Raw genomic sequence first — 20,414 nt, forward strand, 5'->3', positions numbered from 1 at the left:
AGAGAGAGAGAGAGAGAGAGAGAGAGAGAGAGAGAGAGAGAGAGAGAGAGAGAGAGAGAGAGAGAGAGATTGTTCATAACGTTATTCCACCAACCTTTACTGTACCTACATAACGCGTGCAGCGAACACTTCCTGTTACAAGCCCCTTATGTCAATAAGTCCGCGTCCAGCCGTCCAAAAAGTCATCTTTGTAAAAGCATGCACTTAACCAGGTTCTGCCGAGATGCGAACGAGGGACTAAAGAGGTACCACCAATGTGGTGGTGAGGGACCAGGGGCAACAACAGTGTGGTAGTGGTGGTGATGAGAGACCAGAGGTGAACGGGGAGGGTCAATGGTATTTGGGTCACACATACACTCACACACGCCTTCCCGGTGGTCGACGATCAATGGTACCCGCGTGACTGGCCTCCCAGGACAAGCTAACAGTCACGGCTGGATGATTACAGTGGCGGACTCACCATAACAATCATACACAACCCAACTGGGGCGGTGCGCGAGGCCTCCAACCCCCACTATACTACGCCAAACACGTAATCAATCGTGCGTAAGTTTCCCATTGTGCATACGAAGCAAAAGCCCGCCACCCGCAGCAATTTGCAATGGGTAACCTGCACAACGCATACTCAATACACACACACATCAATAATATTATATATATATATATATATATATATATATATATATATATATATATATATATATATATATATATACCTTACTCGACATGACCTATTATAACCCCTTGCATGTTGTAAAGAATTCAGGCAAATCAATTATGTCATTTAGACAAATAGTTCTGAAGCAATAAATGAGGTAATTACGCGAGACGTCGTTCTTTACAAAGTATGCCTCAGCACACGACTATGAGGAGCCGAGTGTCATTAGTGTTTTGAGAACAATGCCGGGAAGGACGTCATTATATTTCAGCCAGCCTTCGCTGCTCGTAACCCTATGAATTCGTTTCAGCTTGGAAATTACAATTTTTCAGGGTCTTACGCCATCCTACCTCAGGTCCAAATTATGGAAAGTATCAAATGTTAGGGTACACATTCTCTCTCTCTCTCTCTCTCTCTCTCTCTCTCTCTCTCTCTCTCTCTCTCTCTCTCTCTCTAATATATATATATATATATATATATATATATATATATATATATATATATATATATATATATTATTTATTTATTTATTTTGCTTTGTCGCTGTCTCCCGCGTTTGCGAGGTAGCGCAAGGAAACAGACGAAAGAAATGGCCCAACCCACCCCCATACACAAATGTATACACACACACGTCCACACGTCAACCCCGGTATGCCACATCGATCCAATTCACTCTATTCCTTGCCCTCCTTTCACCCTCCTGCATGTTCAGGCCCCGATCACACAAAATCTTTTTCACTCCATCTTTCCACCTCCAATTTGGTCTCCCTCTTCTCCTCGTTCCCTCCACCTCCGACACATATATCCTCTTGGTCAATCTTTCCTCACTCATTCTCTCCATGTGCCCAACCATTTCAAAACACCCTCTTCTACTCTCTCAACCACACTCTTTTTATTTCCACACATCTCTCTCACCCTTACATTACTTACTCGATCAAACCACCTTACACCACACATTGTCCTCAAACATCTCATTTCCAGCACATCCACCCTCCTGCGCACAACTCTATCCATAGCCCACGCCTCGCAACCAAACAACATTGTTGGAACCACTATTCCTTCAAACATACCCATTTTTGCTTTCCGAGATAATGTTCTCGACTTCCAAACATTCTTCAAGGCTCCCAGGATTTTCGCCCCCTCCCCCACCCTATGATTCACTTCCGCTTCCATGGTTCCATCCACTGCCAGATCGACTCCCAGATATCTAAAACACTTTACTTCCTCCAGTTTTTCTCCATTCAAACTTACCTCCCAATTGAATTGACCCTCAACCCTACTGTACCTAATAACCTTGCTCTTATTCACATTTACTCTTAACTTTCTTCTTTCACACACTTTACCAAACTCAGTCACCAGCTTCTGCAGTTTCTCACATGAATCAGCCACCAGCGCTGTATCATCAGCGAACAACAACTGACTCACTTCCCAAGCTCTCTCACCCACAACAGACTTCATACTTGCCCCTCTTTCCAAAATTCTTGCATTCACCTCCCTAACAACCCCATCCATAAACAAATTAAACAACCATGGAGACATCACACACCCCTGTCGCAAACCTACATTCACTGAGAACCAATCACTTTCCTCTCTTCCTACACGTACACATGCCTTACATCCTCGATAAAAACTTTTCACTGCTTCTAACAACTTGCCTCCCACACCATATATTCTTAATACCTTCCACAGAGCATCTCTATCAACTCTATCATATGCCTTCTCCAGATCCATAAATGCTACATACAAATCCATTTGCTTTTCTAAGTATTTCTCACATACATTCTTCAAAGCAAACACCTGCTCCACACATCCTCTACCACTTCTGAAACCACACTGCTCTTCCCCAATCTGATGCTCTGTACATGCCTTCACCCTCTCAATCAATACCCTCCCATATAATTTACCAGGAATACTCAACAAACTTATACCTCTGTAATTTGAGCACTAACTCTTATCCGCTTTGCCTTTGTACAATGGCACTATGCACGCATTCCGCCAATCCTCAGGCACCTCACCTATATATATATATATATATATATATATATATATATATATATATATATATATATATAACCATTCAGTTTTCGTAATGACTCCCTCACACCTGTCTGTCACTTTAATGAATCTACCATTACTAAAGCTGATTCAAAGCGACCCACTTGTCATCATGTTCTCAGTTACCCTTTCCGACTCATCGCCATCTATCAGTATTCCCAGAGAACAAGGTTTTATATATATATATATATATATATATATATATATATATATATATATATATATATATATATATATATATATACATCGCCTTAACATATTTGAATACAGCCGGCAGCTGTGACAGTTTGTGCACTGGGCATCTATCTTTACTAAAAAGAAATTTCTGCTCAACCTTTGGAGCACACTTAAAGCTAAAGGTTCTGTATACATTGGACGATTATGCTGTTGTTTATATCATACAACCACACATTTTCCTCGGGTACAAGCTTACCCTGACACCTGCAGGCGATATGGCAAGTTAGTTGGATCCTAAACTGGTCCCCCGTCGCTAACTAGTCACGAGCAGCAACATGCAAAGAGGAACAAGGCGCCACACGATTCCCCAGGGTCCTAGCCACTCACTGCTACCCTTCCGTAAATACACTCCTACTACATTTAACGCCATCCGATACAGTTTGCGTAGTATTTATAGCTACAAATTATCAAGGATAGTAATACAAATTACTAATAAAACAAGACAGAGCAACGTCACTCATTGCATTAATGAAGCATTGTGTTCTAAATTCACTATAACTGCTTTCATATAAATTATGAGAAAGGGGTGAAAGTAAAAAAAAAAAAATCAAAATAAAAAAGCAGAAAGGTACAGTTTACTTCCAGAAAATTATGGGACGTTCTTAAGGTTATGTTGTAGTTTGGACATTAATAATGGTTCGACAGGAAAAGAGTAAGACGTTTTATTACACGCCATGAAGTGCAAATTGCTTCAGAGTCAACCAGTTGCTGAATGTGGCGAAAACAACATTCTTCAGAGCATATGCCTACCGTGTGCTGTGTACTTAACCGTGACACACTTGAACAAGTTGCGAAAAACCGAGCCAATCCCGTTCCTGGAGGGTCTGATAACTTTGTCTAAGCCAATGTAGTCGTTAAATTTCTTATAAGCAAATATTTAGTGAAGTATATCTGAATGATTTATATATGATCGCAAATACTGACAAGTGATGCTCAAGTGTGTAGGTAAGACTGGCTACGCCAACAGCCATGCCTGACCAGGGTTACACAACTACACCCTCCCATTCAACACTCCTACTTCACACCGTCACTGACCTCGACTCCCTCCAGTGACACATAGCCTAACATTACCATTTTTGAGCTTCTTTACTGTGACCCCTCGGTGTTCTAGCGCCGACTATAAGCGTGATGTCAGGGACGGTAATACTCAGGTCAGGCCAAGCTGGACCGTGATTTGATTTACGCCGGTATCCCCAGCATATTCATCGTGTGTACACCCCGACGCTCATCCTGTGAGCAGCGGAGATAAAGGATTACATAGGTCATAAAGAGTCTTTGTCAGACCGCAATGGTCTTGTATAACTGACGGTGATGTCCCCCTTAATCTAGACACTGGCTGTAATGTAAACGGGACTGGCGTTCACAGCCAGCGCCCGAAGTGGCACAGTTGGTGACGACCCAAGAATTCAAGAATGAATAATGTGTACGAGTGTTCACTATCCATGAGCGCGGGGGGCCTCCCACCAACTCCAAGGCTACGCTACACTCACTCTTGCTGTCTCCCTCCACACTCTTTGCATAACCCATACGACACAGAAATGTGTCCTCAGCTTTCTGACACATGCATACAGCCCTCTTGTTACCCACTGTATCAACCAAATACAGCGTTTTGTGTTATCTTTATTGATCTTTGGAAAATCAATTACTCAAAAACAAGTGAATGCAATGAGACACTTGTAGGGGAGTGTCAAAAGTAAGCCTTATTGAAATCATACCTAGGAAACTAAGGTAGCATTGATTATATTGCTAAAATGTGATAGTTAATATGTGTACTACAACAGAGGCCTACTGTGGTGAAACCTCACAATGTAATCTAACTGGGAGGAAGGTGGAGATGCCATACAAAATCACTATACAGCAGAGGTCTGACTGACTGGATCACGGATTTAACTCGCCGCTACATAAAGCTAACTGTTCCATCCAACCTTGATATAAGACATTTCTTTAATATATCGCCTTCTGATTCCTTAGTTTATGTATTTGGTACACTAAACATTATTCATCTCTTCTTATGCCTCTCTTCCTCTAAGGTATATCTTCTCATCTACTTAAAGTTTCCTTCTATAGTGGCTCGGTGAGAGCCAGCCAGTTGTTTAATACAGGTACACTGTAGAAAAACATTATCCCTTTACTCAACCAGTAAAACCAAAAAGTGAGCAGACAACCACCCACAGAGCAATCTTCACTATGAACCCACAAGCAAAGAACGCGTTCGCTGGCAGTCCAACCCACATCGATCGTGTAGCCTCTGATTTCTAGTTGCACCTTATCTTTTTTTTTCTTTATTCTAAGAGCCTTTTGTATAAACCTAAATTCCGGTTATGCACGCATGCAGGGGGAACAGGGTGTTGTTAGATATCTTATAACAATGTGACAAGGGAGTTACAGAGCCGGGAGGGAATCTCATGCCTCACTATACAGTTTCACGTTTATTATTGCCCACTCCATTTCAAAGGATGTGTTGTCTTCATAAATCTAGTGAAATATGATTACTCATGAAATACATCCAATCTTAAGCAAGAACACAGATTTACGATTATCTTTAAGTCTTTTCATGTTAGTGAAACACGTGCAAAATCGAATACCTATTTTTCATGAAAGTTTACACCAGAAAAACGGGTAAAAGCAATTTTCAATCAAAGATATTAAAATATCAAGTAATATACACTTATAATGAAACTATATGCATATCTTACTCTTGACCACATTTTCCAGTACTTTCTCCAAACGTACGTTAAGTGAAACATAACTTATGAACAATATCCTTTTAAGTTATCAGGCCACACTAAAACATGGCAAGAGCTTAAACTCTTCAGCTTTCTCTTCAATTTGTAACTCCACAACCTTCAACTCTGACAACTATGAGGCTGAAGATGAGAGAAGCATCTTCAAAGGAAATGCGGTTAAGAGGAATTAAGACACAAAGTAGGAAGATTCGAAGGTCTAGAGGCACTGTCCATGAGTTTTGTCCAAGTCCAAGCGAGGGAAAAGTTTGTGCTGTTAGAAACCACTTTATGAAAGATATATATATATATATATATATATATATATATATATATATATATATATATATATATATTGGAAAGGATCACAATTTTGCGCGTGATCAAGATATTCCTACGAGTCCACGTGTTTCATTTTCTCCGTGGACATAAATTTTCATTTTCCCCGTAGACATAAATTTTCCTCGATAATGACGGCAGAACTGCCTCGCGTCTTAAGTGTAAAATAAGGCACTAGTCCCCGCAGTTTGCAGCTACAGATACGATCCCACTCTCGTTGCCACTTGGTATACTTTTATCAAATTTAGTGTTGTCTCGTAAAACGTGGTTGGGGCTTAAACGTTTAAGTTTAGACTAGATACATTCAGTTCATGGAAGAATATCCCGGCCACGTTATCCGTTATTTTCACAATCTGGTGCCTAGTCAAACGCACGGAGCGATACACAGTCACAACCTACTTTTACCCACCATGAGCCAAGCGGAAAAACTGTGCAACTCTACAAATGTTTCACTACTGATCTACGTCATGATATCTGGTTTACTAAAGCACCCAAGTAACCCTTCAGAGACTCTGTAACCGACCAGTGTTTTGCATAAAGTTAGCGTGCACTGTAACTAGGCACGTAAGACCAAGGTTCTGTTTACTGTCTCTGTCTGTCATTTTTCTGGTTTTAGCTCCCTAAATTCCGTTCCCCCTGACACGTCCAAGTGGTGGTGTCAGCAGAAGGGCAGGGATGAAAAGGAATGTGGACGCGTGTAAGAATGTCGACTGTTAAGGGGCTACGGCCCAGCAGAGGAAATGCGGACGGCAGAAATGCGGAAGAGCAGGCGAGAGGGTAAAATGAAAGCGAACTGTAGCAATAAGGATCGGCAGAAGGAATGAAGACGAGCTGGTAGAATGTACTAGACAAAAGGGTGCAGACAGTCGGAGTTTAGATTCAACGCACAAGCGCGGCCGCACACAAATGACAATATTATTATGGCATTTTTAACAAAACTTTCAAACATACAGTAAGAAAATATAAGTAAAAAAATGGATTCCTTTCTATATGGATTTCAAGCACACACTGAAAAATTCCATGTAAGGCTATATCCCTTCGAACTCCTGGCGCTCCTTCACTGGGCCAGGAAAGGGCATAAATATACCGCATAAAATATTCCTATTTCTGGGTTAAAACGTATTGACACGAGCACTCTCAACATACCATAAAACAAATGTGGGTCATGATAGTTGTGTATGTGACCAGAGTGATGGATCGAGGTCATCCCTTTATTGACTGGAGGACACATTAACTCAACCACTGTATTCATACCTAGCGTGCTGCTCGGTCCATATAAAAAGGTTTCATACATATATGTTGCATGGGCAACACAAACCCCTTTAGGGCCCAACAAGGCCATCCCGGACGCTCGATTGGCCAGACTCCTGATTCATGTTCGTATGTCATATAATTTTATTCAGACCTTAAAAAAAATAAAAAAAAAACAAGACTACCTGGGTACGAACAATAGTACATTCTCTGCTTGGGCCAACGCCGATGTATGTCCTTAGTGGCTGTCATTTCCTGAGCTTCCAAACTGTGCGTCTAATGTTACAACCCTCCCCGTCATAGTTGAAATAATGAACTTGACGAAAGCTAATCACACATTCTTTTATAAAGTCCTGCCCAATACACTCCAATAATTGTATCCTCCGCTATGTTGCGTGGACTCAGAATGGTTTTTATGCCGTGGTGTTTAAACTTCCACTGAACATCAGATCATGTTTTTCTATTTGGTTACACTGGACAGGATGACTATTTACAATTACTCGAAGCTCCATGTTATGTCCATCTTGAGACTTCCATTATTCTAGCTTCAGATGTACATACTAACAACCCAGCAGGTCAAGTTTGGCAATGTGAAGAGGGACGACCAAAACAAAAACACACGGCAGGGTTTCAAAAGGACGTATCAGACAAATAAGAGTTGAGAATTTGGATAAAGAATGAGCAGAACTTAAAGTACGGATTGAGAGATATGTAACTGTCATGAATTTCCACGACGATGACTAGGATATGTGTCAATTTTGTTATAGCGTCGTGTGAAGGATGTATGTGCGTGAATACGTTTCCATATGTCCATACAGATGCACCCGTTCAGATGTAGGATTCATCACAAACACGTTTTTATGCCTACTGAGGTACATATGTAAGTGTATTAATCATAACATTCATCAAATGATTCACTCTTACTGTGGAAGACTGCAGTATGCCAGTTCACTTAATAGTTAAGGACTACCTAAAAACCAGACCAACTGACCACGTTTTCTGAAATTCAACCAAAACAAAAAACGAGCTTTAGGTGAGGGGGAATTAGCGGTATTGTAGAGATTATTTGTTACACGACCATACAAACTGGTAAAGTATTTTCTACGTTAAGATGATGTCGCAGCATGGTGTAACAAGTTTTAGCAGATATCTATTAAGGAAAAAATACAAATGTAATAACACCTTAACGAGTTCTGTATAAAATTAGCTACATTTCAAACGAGAAATTCCACATTAGCAAAAACAAAACTAACAATATTCTGCGCTCTCTAGAAATATCATATCTGTCGTTTAGTATGGATCCAGCTTAGGACCATTGTCTGTAGATACCCATTAAATCTAATAGCACACAAAACTGGTTAAGACCATATCCACCTCAGTACCTACTTTCTCATAAGAGTAACGTGCACAGCCTTCCCAATGAAACCTCTCATTACACAAAAGGCAAGAAACTTGCTGGAAAACTTAAAAAGAAATACTTATATAGTAGAAAAGTACCAGGGCCGTAACAAGCTTTAGAAAAGCAATGCCCTCACCCATGAAGCCAACGTGTGCACGCCAAACCGTTGGTCTTAACTTTAAAGCAACATTTAATGTAATACTTACCAACTGTATATGACTGCTATAACCATCACCTCCAGATAATGCACTACTGCTCAATCATTATGTATATATTATAACAAAACTGATTTGTATTTGACCGACAAACTCGCAGTTCAACAAGGGCGGGTCGAGGAAGGGAGGTACTCTGACTGTCTGGCACAAGGCAATAATATAAGAGGTTGTTACGGTCCTGAAGAATTGTGGATGAATGGAATAATCTGAGTTATGAAACGTGAATGCAAAGATGTCATAGAAGTTTAAAAGTCTGGACGATAAAGTTCAAGAGATAAGAGCCCCACGATTACAGAACTCCCTGCCCGTACGGTACAAATAAGTAATCATTTCTTCCTCCTTAATTCAATCAGTGATTATCACTCAGGAGCCACTTCACTGTCATGCCTAGCAACTCCACACCTAACCATCCCCTGCATCTCTGCCATCTTCGCCTTCTCATATCCATAATGATACAATAGCTTTCCTCTCCTTTACACTAAGTAATATATGATTATTTAGAAAGATTTGCTCTGTAATATTTCAATATGGCCTGTGAACATACATGACAACTAACACCTGAAACTCGCTCCTCTCCACATGTAACGTCTGACCAGCACAAGGAATTCCCCCTTCTAACAATTTGTCCCCTCGCCACATTCCTTGCATATTAACCACGTGAAAGTTGTAAGGCAAGAACAAAATGCACATGCAGCACCTACAGCCTCCCCCTCACTCCTATGTTCCTGCTACAATCACTTCTCTTCATCAGGTCTTCAAGGAAAGGAGTTACATGATTGATCCTTTTTGGCGCAGACTGCACATTACTGGCCAAACTCATCCCCGAGCATGACGCAACCCTCTGCCGGTTGCATTCATCCTGCCAACCTATCACCTAAAGAGGAAAGCCAGAGGTGAGCTGGCGCAATCCTATTACCGGACGTAATTCAGAAAAAGTGACTTACGTTTACTTGCACATGACCTATACTTCCCACACGCTAGAAATTTCGCCTTCCGTGTCAGAAGTCTTACAAGTCTTACACCCAAAACAGGACAGTCTTCACGTGACGGTCTTCAGCATTTGTCCACTCAACAAAAGATACACGGGTGTCTGATTCAGTGTAACACCCAACAGAAACTGCATTCGATGGGCCAGCGACTCAAAAGCGTTACTTAGGTTTGTGATGGCTGGTCTACACACTACGACTTACTGTCACATGGGTTTCATATATATATATATATATATATATATATATATATATATATATATATATATATATATATATATATATATTTTTTTTTTTTTTCTTTCTTTCATACTATTCGCCATTTCCTGCGTTAGCAAGGTAGCGTTAAGAACAGAGGACTGGGCCTCTGAGGGAATATCCTCACCTGGCCTCGTTCTCTGTTCCTTCTTTTGGAAAATTAAAAAAAAACGAGAGGGGAGGATTTCCAGCCCCCCCGCTCCCTATATATATATATATATATATATATATATATATATATATATATATATATATATATATATATATATATATTCCTACGAGTCCACGGGGAAAATAAAACACGATAAGTTCCAAGTGCACTTTCGTGTAATAATCACATCATCAGGGTAGACACAAGAAATATAAGTCAGCTTATTTACCACGAAGAGACGTAGCTAGGACGCCATTTGGTAAACATGTGTCTCCCCTGATGATGTGATTATTACATGAAAGTGCACTTGGGAATCTATCGTGTTTCATTTTCCCCGTGGACTCATAGGATTATACTTGATCACGCACAAAATTGTGATCCTTTCCAATATATATATATATATATATATATATATATATATATATATATATATATATATATATATATATATATATTACTTACCTGTGGAAAACACTTTTTTCATACATTTCTTTCGTTGGGAATGTATCACTGTCCATAAGAGGTAATACAAACTTCTAAGTTATGGCCAAATTACAGTTCAATGTCTTATTTTGAAATACGTTTCCGTGCATTAGAAAAAAAAAAGAAAGATTATATTAATCAAGAGCATTATGAGTTCAGGAAACAAAGGTGTTAGATGGTTAACCTCTGAAATCTGTTCTTAAACAGGCTTTGAATAACAAAACTATATAAACATATACATACTTTTCCCTGTATATGTGGCAAGGGTAGACTGATCTACAGGCCTGGGAAATATGTTCATTGAAAAAGCGCCCAAAAAAGAAAGTTGCCAATTGACTGCTAATAATCATAACTGAAAAAAATTCACTTATGCCAGCCTTGAGTCGAGGCCGGTGAGGTTGTGGTCCTGGGGCCCCACGCTGAGTGCTGCCACCTACCGACATTAAAAAAGAAATGTTTGTTTTTTCTTGAATGTATGTACAATGACTACGTGTTGTACTATGCAAACTGGAAAGAGAAAACATTAAATGAGCGTCTACTAGATCCAAAGTACGATTTCTGAATAGGCATCTTTAACAATATACTCAAATAATGCCATTTTACGGCAGTGGGAAAGAGCCGAGCAACTAAAAGGAACATCACGCAGTGTTTGGCTTCTTTTCTATCAAAACCAGGTTGAAGAGATCTTGTGAAGCAATGCAAAGATTGTGACGCAGCCCTTTCGGATGGAGAAGGACCTGTGGTTCAGTGGTTCTCAATCCATGAGAAACAAAAACGTCAAGTACCATTATAAATGTACTCAAGCTTTCCTGCGAAACTCATCAGTACTATCGAGTCACGGGGTTGCGGTTTTCTGATACGACGGTGTATCAAGTCGTCTCAAGAGATGGACGCGACACTGCTAGCATGACCTGACACTGTATACTGGTCACGCTCCGCGCCGGTACACTCGGCAGACGTGCAGAGCACTCTCGGGTGCCGGCTACGTGGAGGGCCTGTGAATGCCACCAAAGCCAACAAGATGACCAGCGTAACAAGAGAGTTCAGGCAATATATAACAAGCCTGCAACTAAGTCACCTGAGTTAGTTACTCCATTGTGACATCTGGGTTCCTTCGCTGGAAGGTAGGTATATATATATATATATATATATATATATATATATATATATATATATATATATATATATATATATATATATATTGGAAAGGATTACAATTTTGCGCGTGATCAAATATATTCCAATGAGTCCACTGGGAAAATGAAACACGATAAGTTCCCAAGAGCACTTTCGTGTAATAATCACATCATCAGGGGAGCCACACGAGAAATATGTCAGTGGACTCAGGAATATATATATATATATATATATATATATATATATATATATATATATATATATATATATATATATATATATATATACATATATATATATATATATATATATATATATATATATATATATATATATATATATATATATATATACGAACAAAAGGCCTGATTTGCTCACATACATTCTCTTGCCGTCATGTGTCATGCACCAAAACCACAGCCTTCCTCGGTTTCCCTTGGTTGCTTCATAAGACCGGGTTCAGTCCACTCACAGCATGTCACCCTTTGTGTACAACATTGTTCCAATTCGCTCCATCCCGCGCAAGCTTTTAACCCTCCTGCATGTTCAGATCCTGAGCAATCAAAATCTTACCAGCTATATCCTTCCATTACTCCTTGTCACGTCCGCTACTGACACATATATCCTCTTTGTCAACATTTCCTCACTCATTCTCCCTATATTTCCAAATCACTTCACAGCAAACCCTCTATAGCTCTCTCAACCATACTCTTATCACCGCACCTCTCTCTGAATCTATCATCATTAACTTAAACCTTCCTCATGCCAGACACTGTCTCTAAATATTTCAAGCTCTTCCGTACATCCCATCTTTGCCCGATGAATCACATACTTTCATCGATATATATATATATATATATATATATATATATATATATATATATATATATATATATATATATGCAGAACCTTCACTTCACCGTGAAGAGGTATATGCACAATCACCACTGGAAAGAGAAAATAAAAAGTGAGTACTTTCGTCACGTCAGGTCACATATTTAGTGTCCACCCTGCTCGACATGGGGATTAGTGAAGCCCCACTTCGCTGCTACCTGTGTGCTTTTAAGGAGTAACACGTGTATCTCCCCCCCACTCTGTCTGAGGATGTAATAATCGAAAGTACTCACCCTTATTTTCTTTTTTCCAGTGATAACAGTGCAACTGCACACACACACACACACACACACATATATATATATATATTATACCTGGGGATAAGGGAGAAAGAACACTTCCACGTATTCCCTGCGTGTTGTAGAAGGCGACTAAAAGGGAAGGGAGCGGGGGGCTGGGAATCCTCCCCTCTCGTTTTTTTTTTTTTCATTATTATTATTTTCCAAAGGAAGGAACATGGTGATTGTCCAAAACATGTTTTGGACAATCACATGTTTACCAAATGGCGTCCTAGCTTCGTCTCTTCGATGTATATCAACTGACTTATATTCCTCTCTTGTGTCTCCCCTGATGATGTGATTATTACACGAAAGTGCACTTGGGAACTTTTCGTGTTTCATTTTCCCCGTGGACTCATAGGAATATCTTGATCACGCGTGTCGTAGAAGGCGACTAAAAGGGGAGGGAGCGGGGGGCTGGAAATCCTCCCCTCTCGTTTTTTTTTTTAATTTTCCAAAAGAAGGAACAGAGGGGGCCAGGTGAGGATATTCCAAAAAAGGCCCAGTCCTCTGTTCTTAACGCTACCTCGCCAACGCGGGAAATGGCAAATAGTTTAAAAGAAAGAAAAAAAAAAAAAAATATATATATATATATATATATATATATATATATATATATATATATATATATATATATATATATATATGATCTACTAGAAGAATGTCGGGAAAAAATGTTACAGAGCAAGGTGGTGCCATAATGAAAACAAAGATTGAGAAACACTGATATAGATGATAAAGTACCATTTGAAGACCTTAAATTTCCGGCTAAGATTCATCCGCCGGAAGGGTCAAACAAGCAATGAATACGTAAATGGCCCTAGAATCATCTTAAAACATCTGATGATGTTCAAGTTATTTCTACTGCTGGTTCCAAAATGGCACTGATAGCAGTCGATATGCCTTAGGCCAAAGAATCAGCCAACCAACCAAACGTCAAAACAAAGAAACTACATTTTCTTTACAACCAAAGCAGTGACTACGCTTACATTTTCATAACGATTCTTATTTCCCAAATTTTGATTACTTAAAAAAAAAAAAATTGTCAATGTGTTGACCCAAAATGTCTGAGCTAAACTTCGTTGCAATACTGATCTAAATCTCTAGCGCTGTTGTGATGATATTTTCTTTCTTGCAAATCATGGAAAATTTACTGTAGTACAGTACCTTTTTCAATTCCCATTTTGTTCTTTTTGATATGGATACGTGTAAGCCACATTTCCCAAGTTCAAGTTATATCGTGTTTCACTTTGCGAAAGCATAAAAAAAAAAAGCATTGTCGATTTCATGCAACTTCCGATATTCACGCTTAGGGTTCTCAGCTCTTATAATTATATTACACACATTTGAAATATATTTAGAATCCATTTTCATTCAGCAGGTGATTCACACAGTGTTTCTGATCAACGAGTGCTCTTGTGGCAGATAGCGTTAATGAGAATATAGGGTTTGTGTCAGTATTTTTGTCGGGGGCCCCGTACCGCACATGCCTATAGCCGGCCATGAAAACACTAGTTTTGAAACAAGAGACACCGAGGACATATACAAAATTAACATGGTTGTACGCTACATGTTTACAGTCTACCCCTGCTGGGCCCCAGCCCCGCTCTGGGAGGAACCAGAGAACCATATTTATCCATAACTAAGGATCTATGTGGTAGCGTACAGGGTGAAGTAGCGTACAGAGTGAAAAGTTGCAAGTCAACTTACCTCGGTTTGCAACCCACTGACCTCACCTGACCAGCCCACCGCGGCACCACGTGCTCGCCAACGCCTCCCCCACAAGCCTGGTGTGTCAACCATGAAATAAACTGTAAAGCAAAGTTTTGGGTTCAGGAAAAATAAAGAAAAAAATAAAGGTGGTGAAACTAAAATATTTCTAAAACGACTCAGAAATAAAAATACAAATGTTTCCAACAGAGAATTAACCAAAATGTTTATGGATTAACAAAAATTAGGAATAAGTTAATTATCGCTTTCCCTAGTGGGCCTACATGAAAGGATCAGTATGCATGCTTTTAACAAAAACTAGCAATATATATATATATATATATATATATATATATATATATATATATATATATATATATATATATATATATATATATATAATCATATAAGTGAACTCCAATCCCAATATGTTATCAGCTTTCTATTTCCCTTCCTAGTTCACTCTCAGCAAAGAAACGAATGAGACACCATTAACTATTTACATCAACTAAGAGGCGTAACCAAGAAAGCTTCAGCATACAGTTATGAAATTTCATAACTTCTAAAATGAGACAAACTTGAAAAAGAAAGTGCTATGAATACAAAAATCTTTTTGATATTTGAAGGTTTCCGAGAACTGATTCAAGAAAAACTAGCATAACCATTCAAATTTTTTCGCAATCAGTCCTACGTTACTAAGAGAGCCTGTCCTTGCCTACCTACATGACCCTATGTAAATTTACTATTAATCCCCTGAATAACAATATACGACAATGGAGCTTAACCGGTACCTTCTTTGGCCATCATATTCTAGGTAGTATCGTAGGGTTCCAGGTCTCACAAAGCCATTCAAAGATATTACGGTCATACTCAAAGGGGTTACTTTAAATGAATAATAACATATCAATTCAGTAATTTCACAGCTAACAATCATCACAATAAGTCCTAGTAAAATTATGTGATTATACCAACCTCAGAGAAGAATGTGCCAAAAATACTAGTTACCAGGGATAACTTAATTTCCTTGGGCTACTTTATTAATCGATTTTTCTGATAACTTTAGGGGTCAATTGATCTGATGCTAGAAAAAAGTGAAATATCCAGTGAATGCACTATCCCGCATCGACTCCTCCTTCCTGAATTGAACCCCACAAAGTTTATATGGATCAGTACATCAAGGAAATGTGGGGTTGTATATAATCAATTTCGTTAAAGTAAGGCATTGTTCCAACCTAGGATAGCATAAACTGCTTAGGTTAGCTTTAGTTTGGGCTCTCGGCTAGCATAAAATACCTAGGATAGGTTTCCTTAAGGTATCCTTAGGGTAAACAAATGCCGTAACAGCGTGCAAGGATGTTTTAAATCACTGAACAAGGTGAAACGTTTCTTGAACACTGACGATTACCAGCTTCCACTTGAAACATATAAACTTAAGATACAATAAAATATGGAGCAAGCTGAGGTCACCTGTTATGCCGTTTCACAAAACAAAATCGGTTATCTATCGTCGGACACACACTTCTCTAACAAGTAGGGTATTGGACTGCTTTATCTTTTTTTTTTTTTTTTTGCATATTAAACGTCCAACAGTGATCATGCAAGGCGAAAACTAGCAGCTAATCGAAATATTTCAAGAATTACAAGAAGCATTTTTGCAACTCAATAAATAAAACATGAGGGAAGCGAAACACAGCATGCGTAAAGCAATCAAAATTCCATTATATAAAGCATTTGACAATTATTTTGCTCCAGCAACACGTCAAAACCGAAATCAATACAAATATTTGATATAAATTATCAAAAAACGTATGAAAGAAATATATCCAATGGTCTTCACTGGTCTTCTGCCCTAACAGCTACAGTGCTGCTGGGGTGGGTCGCTGGTCGACCAAGCTAGTTGGATGCCGCAGTCCGCAGGCCCACGTAAACCCCACATCCAGGTTGGTCTGTATAATTTTTCCATGAAAATTAAATATGTTTCTTTTCTTCCCAGCTGATTTATCTCTTTATCGATAATTAAAACAATTCTTCAGTATGAAAAAAAAAATAATCCCGATATTAAACGCGCTCAGAGTAAATAATTTTTCCTTAGTTGCCTTTTCCAATGTTAATATAATTTCTAGCTCCTTACACATCTTCAAAATATATCGTAATATAAAGACAACGTTTTCAACTTGTGTGTGCGTATATATATATATATATATATATATATATATATATATATATATAATTATTATTATACTTTGTCGCTGTCTCCTGCGTTAGCGAGGTAACGCAAAGAAACAGATGAAAGAATGGCCCAACCACCCACATACACATGTATATACATACACGTCCACACACGCACATATACATACCTATACATTTCAACGTATACATATATATATACATACACAGACATATACATATATACACACGTACGTAATTCATACTAGCTGCCTTTATTCATTGCCATCGCCAACCCGCCACACATGAAATGACAACTCCCCCCCCCCCCCCTCATGCGCACGAAGTAGCGCTAGGAAAAGACAACAAAGGCCACATTTGTTCAATCTCAATCTCTAGCTGTCATGTATAATGCACCGAAACCACAGCTCCCTTTCCAAATCCAGGCCCCACAAAACTTTCCATGGTTTACCCCAGACGCTTCACATGCCCTGGTTCAATGCACTGACAGCACGTCGACCCCGGTATACCACATCGTTCCAATTCACTCTATTCCTTGCGCGCCTTTCACCCTCCTGCATGTTCAGGCCCCGATCGCTCAAAATCTTTTTCACTTCCATCCTTCCACCTGCGATTTGGTCTCCCACCTATCGTTCCCTCCACCTCTGACACATATATCCTCTTGGTCAATCTTTCCTCACTTGTTCTCTCTGTGTGACCAAACCATTTCAATACACCCTCTTCTGCTCTCTCAACCACACTCTTTTTATTATCACACATCCCTCTTACCCTTTCATTACTTACTCGATCAAACCACCTCACACCACATATTGTCCTCAAACATCTCATTTCCAACACATCCACCCTCCCCCTCACAACCCTATCTATAGCCCACGCCTCGCAACCATATAACATTGTTGGAACCACTACTCCTTCAAACATAGCCATTTTTGCTTCCCGAGGGTAATGTTCTCGCCTTCCACACACTTATTAACGCTCCCAGAATTTTCGCCCCCTCCCCAACAATGTGACTCACTTCCGCTTCCATGGTTCTATCCGCTCCCAAATCCACCCCCTAGATATCTAAAGCACTTCACTTCCTCCAGTTTTTCTCCATTCAAACTTACCTCCCAATTGACTTCTCCCTAAGCCTACTGTATCTAATAACCTTGCTCTTGTTCACATTTACTCTCAGCTTTCTTCTTTCACACACTTTACCAAACTCAGTCACCAGCTTCTGCACTTTATCACCCGAATCAGCCACCAGCGCTGTATCATCAGCGAACAACAACTGACTCACTTCCCAAACCCTCTCATCCGCAACAGACTGCATACTTGCCCCTCTTTCCAAAACTCTTGCATTTACCTCCCTAACAACCCCATCCATAAACAAATTAAACAACCATGGAGACATCACGCACCCCTGCCGCAAACCGACATTCACTGAGAACCAATCACTTTCCTCTCTTCCTACTCGTACACATGCCTTACCTCCTCGATAAAAACTTTTCACTGCTTCTAGCAACTTGCCTCCCACGCCATATATTCTTAATACCTTCTACAGAGCATCTCTATCATATGCCTTCTCCAGATCCATAAATGCTACATACAAATCCATTTGTTTTTCTAAGTATTTCTCACATACATTCTCCAAAGCAAACACCTGATCCACACATCCTCTACCACTTCTGAATCCACACTGCTCTTCCCCAGTCTGATGCTCTGGGCATGCCTTCACCCTCTCAATCAATACCCTCCCACATAATTTCCCAGGAATACTCAACAAACTTATACCTCTGTAATTTGAACACTCACCTTTACCCCCTTTGCATTTGTACGATGGCACTATGCATGCATTCCGCCAATCCTCAGGCACGCCACTATGACCCAGACATACAGTGAATATCCTCACCAACAAGTGAACAACACAGTCCTCCCCTTTTTTTTAATAAATTCCACTACAATACCATCCAAACCCGCCGCCTTGCCGGCTTTCATCTTCCGCAAAGCTTTCATTACCTCTTCTCTGTTTACCAAACCATTCTCCCTGACCCTCTCACTTCGCACACCACCCCAACCAAAACAACTTCTATCTGACACACTATCATCATACACATTCAACAAACCTTCAAAATACTCACTCCATCTCCTCACTTCACTACTTATTATCACTCCCCATCTGACCCTTCACCGATGTTCCCATTTCTTCTATTGTCTTACGCACTTTATTTACCCCCAAAAAAACATCATTTTACGTTCCCTAAAATTCAGTGATACTCTCTCACCCCAACTCTCATATGCCCTCCTTTTCATCTCTTGCACCTTTCTCTTGACCTCCTACCGCTTTCTTTTATACATCTCCCAGTCATTTGCTCTACTTCCCTGCAAAAATCGTCCAAAAACGCCTCTCTCTTCTCTTTCACTAACAATCTTACTTCATCCCACTACTAACTACCTTTTCTAATCTGCCCACCTCCCACCTTTCTCATGCCACGAGCATCTTTTGCGCAAGCTATCACTGCTTCCCTAAATACATCCCATTCCTCCTCCACTCCCCCTTACGTCATTTCCTCTCACCTTTTTCCATTCTGCACTCAATATCTCCTGGTACTTCCTCACACAAGTCTCCTATCTAAGCTCACTCACTCTCACCACTCTCTTCAGCGCAACATTCTCTCTTCTTTTCTGAAAACCTCAACAAATCTTCACCTTCGCCTCCACAAGATAATGATCAGACATCTCTCCAGCTGCCCCTCTCTTCTCTCTCTCTCTCTCTCTCTCTCTCTCTCTCTCTCTCTCTCTCTCTATATATATATATATATATATATATATATATATATATATATATATATATATATATATATATATATCTTTGTTGTCTTTTCCTAGCGCTACCTCGCGCGCGCGTGGGGAGGGGGGGGAGGGCTGTTTTTCATGTGTGGCGCATACACACCCACGAGGAAGGGCTAGGAAAAGACAAGAAGGCCACATTCGTTTACACTCAGTCTCTAGCTGTCATGCGTAATGCACCGAAATCACAGCTTCCTTTCCACATCCAGGCCCCAGAGACTTTTCCATGGTTTACCACAGACGCTTCACATGCCCTGAGTCAATCCACTGACAGCACGTCAATATACATACATACATACATATACATATATATATATATATATATATATATATATATATATATATATATATATATATATATATAAAGGTAAAATCACACCTCAGTAGTTCATACAATTTCATCTAACATGTAAATTTTCTATACATGTGGCACGATATGTTTCGAGGATACAATCCACCTCATCAGGTGCCAGCACTTAGTTATCTAAACCCCAACATTACCCTTTATTCCCGCCGTCCAACTAATCGGTATAGACCAAGCACTGTCTGCTTTGTCTGGCAGTAACCGTTGTAAGGGAGAGTGATTAAGGGTGGATCACGTGACCTGGGTAGTTGGATGTGTCC

At 39.7% G+C, this 20,414-nt stretch overlaps 1 protein-coding gene across 6 annotated transcripts in view; it reads right to left on the reverse strand.

Annotated features, from left to right (window-relative positions):
• Nucleotides 1–20,414, reverse strand: part of ecd (ecdysoneless cell cycle regulator) — a 708,809-nt gene that overhangs the window by 48,285 nt on the left and 640,110 nt on the right. For 3 of the 6 annotated variants that reach the window (XM_071678023.1, XM_071678004.1, XM_071678017.1), the window contains exon 5: nt 14,801–14,875. The exons of 2 other annotated variants lie outside the window; for them this stretch is intronic. In XM_071678023.1, the coding sequence (XP_071534124.1) occupies nt 14,801–14,875 (75 nt within the window). Of the gene's footprint in view, nt 1–14,774; nt 14,876–20,414 lie in introns of all 6 variants that reach the window. One more of the 6 variants, XM_071678041.1, reaches the window with a different exon arrangement.

The sequence above is a fragment of the Panulirus ornatus genome, chromosome 2 (assembly GCF_036320965.1).
Source record: "Panulirus ornatus isolate Po-2019 chromosome 2, ASM3632096v1, whole genome shotgun sequence".
NCBI lineage: Eukaryota > Metazoa > Arthropoda > Malacostraca > Decapoda > Palinuridae > Panulirus > Panulirus ornatus.